At 38.3% G+C, this 9,689-nt stretch overlaps 1 protein-coding gene across 1 annotated transcript in view; it reads left to right on the top strand.

Moving 5' to 3' along the window:
- The window catches only part of LOC109326344 (zinc finger BED domain-containing protein RICESLEEPER 2-like), a 4,488-nt gene continuing 2,360 nt past the window's right edge, over positions 7,562-9,689 (top strand). Inside the window, exon 1 of the mRNA XM_019559035.1 lies at positions 7,562-7,797. Within this exon, the coding sequence (XP_019414580.1) occupies positions 7,562-7,797 (236 nt within the window). The remainder of the gene's footprint in view (positions 7,798-9,689) is intronic.

Raw genomic sequence — 9,689 nt, 5'->3', positions numbered from 1 at the left:
ATCCTTTTAGAAACTTCCTTTTTCAGATAAAATAAAAACTAACAAAACAAAAATAATAAAAATTTATCAATGTTGTTAAGGTTTCTAAATCTAAGTGATTAGGTAAACCAAAAATTCAAAAATAATAAAAATAAATCAATGTTGTTAAGGTTCCTAAATCTATGTGATTATGTTAACCAAAAATTCAAAAATAATACAAATAAACATGTTATTAAGGTTCATAAATCTAAGTGATTATGTTATCCAAAATTCAAAGCTAAATTAACTTAATTCACAAAAAAAAAATTTCAAAAAATAAAAAATAAGAACAAAAAACTAGGATCTAGAAAAGCACATCACTTTCTAAAAAAATTGAATTAGAAATAGACTCTTATGAGTTTATATCTTTTTTGTAAAACAATGAGAATAAAAGTAAACAAAATGATTGTTTTTATTTTTTAATTTTTTCGGAATTTTAGATATTAAATGAGTAAAGAATAAGTAATATTATTTTTATCCATTTTTTATAAAAAATTTCGGATTTATTAAGGTAATTAAATAAAAATGTCAAGTATATTCTCTTAAGATGTGTTATTTGAATTTAAAAGATAACAAAACAAATATTAAAAATGTGGGTTAAAACTATGTTGTTAGGATTCCTTAAAATTAAGTAATCAGATAAAAAATTGGTTAACCTAATTATAAGGATTTAGTGGTTAAATTTTCACTATAAATATAATTTAGTGTGAACACCATCGTTCTGCCAAAAAAACCCAATAGTGAAAAAGAAGGGAGAATTGGCCAAGGAGTGATCTAGTGCGTGCAAGATTATTGGCCACTTTGTACAACCTTCCCCAGATTGTATCTCAGACATCCAATCTGTGGACTATCCCTCATCCTGCATTGCCCAAAGGCTTGGCCATTCAGAGAGCGAAAATACATATGGTTTCAGTGAAAATAGATACACCATATCTCTACTCTATTTGAGGCACAAAATCATGTGAAGCGAGTGCATAGTGGAACTAGTGCACCCTTCAGACCAGCCGTCCAAGCTGCACCGCATGTACATGTGCTGCAAGGCTCCATACTCTCTCTCACACACGATCAAAGAGGTTTATTTCTTTTATTTATTTTTGTATTATGTCTATATTTGTATTTGCATACTATAATACCATTCAACAAACAAAAAATGTAGTTTTTTGTATGATATCTAACACACACTAGTCCAGAAATAAAAGAAAATATTTTTTAAATAAATAAATAATAAATTTTTTGATAAATATCAATAAATAAAAATCAACAAAATCTCTTTCATATAGCAATAAACTAATAATCTTTTTTTAGAAAACTTTATTTTTTATTTTTCTTTTTAATTTCATAAATACATTACTAAAAATGTAAGTAATAAAAAATTAGTTACTTTAAAAATATATTTTATATGATAAACTTTATTATAATAATGTAAATAATTTTAGGAATTAATCAAAGATTGAGAGAAGGTCGCCTTAGAGGCTTCTTTCTTCTCAACTCATCTTCGAAAGGTCACGTTACACTGCTTCTTTTCACTCGATTAATTCACAAAAACCCAAAATAAATCATTTTTCAATTAAAGTAACACTCAATTAAAACACTTTTTATAAATATACAAAAAATGATATTTTCATTAATAAAATTTATCAATCACATAAAGGATGGAGAGACGGTCGTCCCGGGGGCTTCTTTCTTCTCAACTCATCCTTCAGACAGTTGCGCTACGTCGCTTTTGTCCTTAATTAAAATATCCAACCAACAAACGTTTTTCTACTAAAGAACTATGTATCCTTGATTACCTACCTAAAAGAGAGATACATAGGACTAAGGTCCATCTTGTGAGCCACAATAATAAAAATAAATAATTTTTTTCCTTTTAATGTTTAATTAAATAACCAAATTAAATTTAAAAATACTAGTCATATAATTTAATGAAGGATACCGCCTAAGGCATGTAGGTGGGGTGCTAATACCTTCCTTATCTTGTAGCTGACTCCCAAACCTTGAAGGTAAAAGTGATCCTATGACTAGGGCTAGGGCAAAAAGGGCTCACAATGCCCTTGGACAACTCATAGGGTTGATCCATGATGATGAGCCAAAAATAGCCCAAGAGGGTTTAAAGATGCTTACTAGCATCTTGGCCCATGGTTCTGACCAAGTCAAAGACGGACCAGGCCATGCGCACAAGACATGCCATGGGTCTGGCTCAGGTGCCAAAATTGACCCTAGCACGGGACCAGGCGTATCAGGCGCAAAACCTGACCGAGACAACTCTAATCGAGTTGAGGTCCCCGGAGCATCAAGCGTGAAACCTGACTGAGACAACTCTGACCGAGTTGAGGTCCTTGGCGCACCAAGTGTTGAACCAGGCGCTGGGCCAATCTGGCCTTGCTAGGAAATCTGATCAAGGCGCATGCGCCTAGTGTGCCACTTCAGGCATTGGGCGTAGTCTGACCGAGTCAGACCTAACCAATTTAGTTAGCATTGAACATTTATTATTTTGATAATAAATGTGTGGACTAATTTTTATCCAACACTTAGTTAATTTATTTTAAGTGTTTTAATCATAAATCTTCCAATAAATAAAGTCCAGTTTGAAAAATGGCTCGTGGATGACCAAGCCAAGCGTAAAAGTGTAACCAACACTTTAATGCTTCAACCAACTTGTATTTTTTGTGAACCAAAGTCATTCTAGCATTAAGGCCTTGCCGCCCATCATAAAGTCCTTCACAAGGAATTAAAGAGCCGTCCACATTCATTCTAAGTGATCCGTGCAATCAACTTTGAATCATGAAGAATTAACTCATTAAGACTTCAACTTCAAGGAACTTCAGGGGGGAGAACTACCCATGAAGAATACAATGAAACCAAGACTTAGCATTAAGGCCTTTTCATGGAATTCATTATTTTCTTTTATGTACCATTTGAATTACTTGGGAGTCTTCGATTGGAACTAATGGTCCAAAACTGTGGCTTGCCTATAAGTGTAATATTCTGGCTTTGAATAAGATAGTTTTTGATTTCGAGTGAAAATATAAGGATTATTCCTTTTGAGTGAGAGTTTCTTCTCCTAACTTCTTGGTTGAACCAAGATTACAAATTCTTATCAAGAACCACGTTCTTGTGGCGAATATCACCCGACTTATCAACACCTTGTGTTGTGGTGCCATCTACCCTTCAATCTTCACCATCTTCTTTTATCCAACACATTTCCATTCGGCCTAAACATTCACCATCAAAAGAACCACTCAAATTGTGGGTTCATTGCACCAAACAAGATAGGTTGTTGAAGAAAAGGATCTCCTGAAGAGGTTCTCATCAATTCAACCGAGGAAATTTCTTTCCTTGACAAAGGGAATCCTATGCCAAGCATAAGTGCACCCGAGGACCATTAAGAAGGCCTTAACTTCAACAAATCACATGTGTCAAATTAGAAGTCAAACTAGAATCCTATGGAGCTCATCAAAGCCTAGCCGTGAGCATTATAAAGTCATCAAGTCTCATCAATCATGTGACTTAATTGTGAGTTGTACACTTAAGGAGAAATAGAATCCTATGCTCTTCACAATCCAACTGTGGCATCCAAGCATCCTAGGCATAAGTCATTATGTTTTTCTTTCAATTGTAATAAAGCACAGGAAAAACATGTGCTCAAGTCTTTGACATCCAAATTTAGTCTAGTTTAAGAGTAGATTCATTTGGCTTATGGTATCCTATGTTAAGATTACCATGCATTAGCCTTACTAGCTTATTGTTAGCCAACTGTGGGAGCCTAGTGTCTTGCCTATAAATGTAAGACTTTTGCAATGGAATAAAGAAGTTAAGTTGAACTATAATTCTTTGTGAATTGAGGATTTTATCCTTGTGAGAGTATTCTCCAAACCTTCCTTGCTGAACCAAGATTAGAAGTTCTTATCAAGAACCAAGTTCTTGTGGCGAGCATCACTTTAGCTTATCAACTCCTCAAGTGTTGTGGCGCCTTCACCTCAAATATATTCCATCTTCTTTTATCCAATTTCATATTTTCACACCATATTTTATTCTCAAAAGCTCTAGTCAACCGTGAGCTTGGTCAAGCACCAACCAAGATAGATCATTCAAGAGCCTTTTATCCAAGAGGTTCACATCAGAAGGCCACCTCCAACGAAAAGGATGAAGGGAGTGCACATGGTGGAGATGAATTTTCGGGCTGGCAGAGGAGAATCCCACCTCAATTTGACAATCTTGCATGTAGGGAGCCCCTGGTCTCAACAACAAGTTCAGCGGCCAAAGGCTCATTTGGTCCCTTTATACAAGCTCCCCCCAACCGACAAAACTGAACACTTACATCAGTGGCATATGTGTTTCACCGATCCAAGCATCAAGATGTGTAAAGTTTTTTATTTTCATCTAAAACTGTAATGTCGACCCCACTTGTGGTTGAACAACACCCTGTAACGCAAAAAATATATATAGTAATGATGTATTGTTCATTTTATGTCTCTATTGTAGGAATCCGGCCTAATGCTAACACCCCTCAAGGCGTGACCCATGCCCCTCTTCGACGACGGTTAAATAACTCACCTAGGGCGTGGACCTTGTCCCCCCTAGTTGGTGGTCCAACTTCAAATACCCCTCAAGGCGCAGACCATGTCTCCCGTCGATGGTGGTTAAATAACTCACCCAGGGCGTGGGCCATGTCCCCCTAGATCAGTGGTACAAATTCAATTACTCATAAAGGCACAGACCATGTCCCCCTTTGATGGCGGTTAAATAAATCACCCAAGGCGCGAACCTTGTCCCCCTGACCGATGGGACAACATCAAATTCCCCTCAAGGCGTGAACCATGTCCCCCTTTGGCGACGGTTAAATGACTCACCTAGGGTGCAGACCTTATCCCCCCTAAACGGTAGTCCAATTTCAAATACCCCTCAAGGCACAAACCATGCCCACATTCGATGGCTGTCAAATATATCACTCAAGGCGTGGACTTTGTCCCCTTGATCGGTGGTCCAATAAATAATCACCCGAGGCACAAACCTTGTTCCCCTTGGTTAGATTCACATTCAGTTCATTCAGCTCGGTCAGACTCAAACTTAATAGGAGAAGTATCACTACATCCGATTTTAACTACATCTTTCATCGCTTCTCTCGGCCAACATTACCTTGTTCAAACTCAGGGACAATTATTCCTATTACTTCTATTTTTGGTCAAGTTTAACATTATTGTTTCTCCTAGGCAAGGTTGTCTTGTTTATATTTGAGTTCTTTGGGTTATCCCCAACCTAGATTACCTTATTCAAGATTCAATTACTTACGTTATTAATACTTCCACTCAGGTTCATCTTAGTTAATTGTTGGGCTAACCCCTTCTTCAAGTGACAGAAAATAATGGAAAGCAAGCAAAACACGAAAAAGATAAGTTCATTGATAGACAAAAAATTATATAAATTCCTTCAATTATTACAACGCACTCAAACCACCCCTTGTTCTTAGGACCATCAGCTTAACGATAGAGCCATTGTCCTCAGACAACAACTCCCCATCTTGAACATACGCATTGATGCGTGTCCAAGAGTAGTTCTCGCCCGGGTACGTTAGACCAATATGGGCAAAAACATTGTCCCATGCAAGGTATGCAACCTCTAACGTCAAACTAGAAACGGAATCCCATTTTGCTGCCAGCCGATCTCTCTCTAGCCTAAGGGCAACCACCTCTTCGGTTAGTAGAGCAACCTCCTCTTGGGTGTTCCCTTGCTCATCTGATAGCTTCAATATATCACTAAGCTGATGTATCTTGCCCTTCGCCTCCTCAAAATGTGCCATTAGGTTGGCCATCTCGTTTTGGGAGCCGACTATTTCCGGTTGGGAAATCAAGATAGCTCGGCGATCATCCTCATACCCGTGAGTCAAACCGAAAAACTCTTGGCTAGCCGCCATTATTTGGGTCTACACCCCATTCACCTCGACCGCATGTGCCTCCTTCACCTACTGCAACTCAATAGTATGGTTGTCCAACACGGTCTGAAGGGCCTCGCACCCCAACCGCTTAGCTATCACACCTTCGCCTTCAAGGTACTTGGGTATCGACGCAACCATGATCGAGGTTTCCCGAACTTGCATTATCAAGTCGCAGACAGACGATGTGTCAAAGACGACCTTCACTTCATTGATCACCAGGTTGATCTCGACCATCTGCGGCACAGAGCATCCCGCTAGGGCCGACCCTCCACACTTGGAGCCTTCCCTTTCCCCATTGTGTGGCAGATGTCACAGGTAGGGATGATCATGCTTGGTTCTGCAGGTGCCTCCTTCACGGGTAGAGGATCCATCGCAGAAATGACCAACACTAGAACTGCATGTACGACTAGAGCTGCTTGGACGAGTCCGCTCTAGTCGGTCAGAAGAGGAGGAGGAGGAGGTTGAAGATTCATCCCTCAATGAGTTGGACCTCCCCCCGGACTGCTAGAAGTGGGAAGTGGCTAGCCTATCCGAGCTCATTTTCTCGACCTCGATCGTCGGATGATCTAGATCAGCAAGCGATTCTTCTCTAGATGATCGGTCATAACAGTTGCAACAAAGAGAAAGATAGGTACACAACAAAAAACTTACAAGTTACAGGTACACGATTTAACACCTACCGAGTTGATGCTTAAAAGCCTAGTCACACTTGGATAAGTCGGAGAAAGATCGCACAAAACCATCTTCAAACCATCCTAACATTATATGGGCTGCATCAATCTCCAGGCCCTCGATATTTTCAAAAGCAAAGCTGAACCTCTTGGTTGGTGTCTGATGAAGGCCACTATTCCATCAGAACTGGAAATAATCCCTAGGGGCAGTAACCCCACTAATGGGTTGCTCCCCCTTCCAATACTTGGCGAAAGAGTCATGGGAATGGAACAAGGCATGCTTGTTCTTTGATTGAAGACAAGTCCACCAACGACGACCGATCTTCTCTTCGTCCAGATTGGTGCTATGGGTTGTAACGCCCCGAAAATCATTTCATAATTACTATATTTAATCTCTTAGAAAAATAGGTAATTTTTTTTATTTCTTTTATGTAAAATATAACTTACAAATCAATTTTCTCCATTTTATCTAATCTCTTTCAAGACGTCACATTTTCAAACCTTTGTGGAAATAATTTCATAATATTTAAAATGTAATTGAACGAAACACAATTCTTTTCTGAATATTTCTCATTAATCAATTCTTTGAATTTGTAATACATACATCATGGTTTACAAAATACAAAGCGGTGTCTATTCTTCGCCCCTAACATAGACTAAAAATACAAATTAAAATAAAATATTGTTGGGGGCATTGGCATTATAAAAGTACCCTACACAGGTTCCCTATCAAAAGAAAGAAAGGAGCTCCTAGACCGGTGGTGTACTGGAAACCTCACTCGGGTCTTCCTCGATCTTCGAGTTTGAAGAGATCTTTATAACTTCCACCGAATCATGTATGCAAATTAACTCTATACAGTCCTCGTCCTCCACCACCTTATATGATGTCCAATCTATTGAAGGGTCCAGTGTGTACCTCCTAGGCCTCGATGAAGTAGCCATGCCTGCTCCTTCTGTCCCTCTTGGAGTTGAGTCAATAGATGAGAATCTTTGTTGGGGCAAGGTCCTAACAACCTCCAATATGTCTTGTGCCCAAGCTGGTGCGGATGGACCAGCAGGTACGGACCTTCGCTCTGGTAGGGAAAATAATGCTTCCCAACTATGTAATGTGTCGGGAGATGCAACACAGAGCCATTACATACAAGATCCAATTCCAGGTCGCAAGGACCAGTGGAGGTGTATCTGTTTCCTTCAACGCTCCATGCCCCCTCCTGGGACATGGTAAAGCGGTAGCCCCTAATCATCGTCGATCTGTCCATCTAAGCATGGATGTATACGAGTACAACAGAAAGAAAGAGAGGGAGTAAAACATCTAATTAAAAAATTATCATTGACATCGTGAAATTACATAGAATATCACTCCAAGACAAAGAGCAAGTACATATATATCATATGATCAAACACTCATATATTAATGATGAATGAAGTACAAAACTTACGATTTTAGAATCAATATCGATAAATACCATGTATGCATATGTCCACCATCCTTACATCATTATCCTCCCAATAACTATTCAGAAATAATCGAGAGTACAGGTCCCATAACAAGATGATTTGATCGCACCGAAACTTATTCCTCGCAAGGATATATATAGATGATCGATCTGTTCCAACGGAACTGTCCATTTCAGGACGGTATCGTATCAAACACTTTATGGGCATCCATCTCATCGATCCTGATTGAAAAGAGGGGTTGTTAGAGATCATCTAGTTTGTGCTGTGAGCATTGTCCGATCCAATAGAATACCTCATCCAGGAATACACGAGACTCATCTTATCTAGACTCTCCCTCAAGACTTTGTTGACGAATCACCGCCATCACCATCCCTCTCAACATCTCGGGGCTCATTCGTCTCCCGTAAATTTCCTCTCCACTACTTTATTATTCACAATGAATATGCACACTAACCGAAGTTAGCAAATTAAATCTTTTAATCCATCTTTTATAACGATCTGCCCATTATCTCCCATCGGGAATGATTCTAGTGGGACCCGATCTTAACATTTAAACCACAGAAAATAAACCTCAGCACCACTATGACCCATCACTGAATCACCCTGGACGGCTCTCAAGCCAAGCCTCTCACGATCAGACGATCTCACTGTGTGGGCATAATATAACACTTGTGGGCCTCGTCTTTAACCATGCAATTCTTTACATACATCACTTTAGATATGGCAACTCTTCTTTGTAACATTTTCAAGAATTTCATATAATTATTCATCTTTACAACATTTACTTATTGAAAGAACATTATCTCCAATAAAGGTGTTTTTGGTTTTATTGAATAGGATTGGAAGTGAATGGATTCTTGATGGCAAAAATGCCATTAGACTCTCGCACATATGAGAGTTATCGTTTAGACGACTTAAGAAGTCTTGTCTATGTGGAGCCTTCTCGCTCAAGCGAGCATTGTCTTGCTCAAGCGAGGGAATCACCATTTTTATAAGGCACAAGTGGCTCAAGTGGGAGCAGTCTCACTTAACCAAGAAAACAACGAGTTTTCTTTGTGCATATTTCAGCTTAGGCGAGAGCTGTCTTGCCCAAGCGAGAAAACATGTTTTCACTGCACATAAAAATAGTAATATTATTGATTATTCCACACATAAAAATAAAGTACTGGATTACAAATATGATACATACAAGATTGTATAATTGAAAATTAGGAGGTTGGTTATCAAACTTTGTTTGATATCAGAAAACTGAAAAGTTAAATAATGCACTGTCACCAACAATGTGTCTTCCACATTAAGATTTTGATATTATCTAGCATTAACAAACTAAAACTCAAATTTATTTCTTCTGCTCCAAATGGCATCAAATAAACTAATAAAGTGAGGACTGAATTCAAACAATCACCTGAATGAGCTGCTGTGTAATGTAATAATTTGTCTTTTCTTTGAGCTCATCAATTTTTGCTTGCCTTTCATCAAATAAATTATCTTGCACGTTTTGTAGCCTATTAATATTCACATAATGCTAACTTTAATTTGTATGTTTTGTAGTTATTTTGGACAACAATTAATATGGAAGGTCATAATTCAAATCATATTAATATTGATAA

The sequence above is a fragment of the Lupinus angustifolius genome, chromosome LG14 (genome assembly GCF_001865875.1).
Source record: "Lupinus angustifolius cultivar Tanjil chromosome LG14, LupAngTanjil_v1.0, whole genome shotgun sequence".
Taxonomy (NCBI): Eukaryota; Viridiplantae; Streptophyta; class Magnoliopsida; order Fabales; family Fabaceae; genus Lupinus; species Lupinus angustifolius.
The sequence above is the reverse complement of the archived record's forward strand: the minus strand, read 5'-3'. Positions and strand labels throughout refer to the sequence as shown.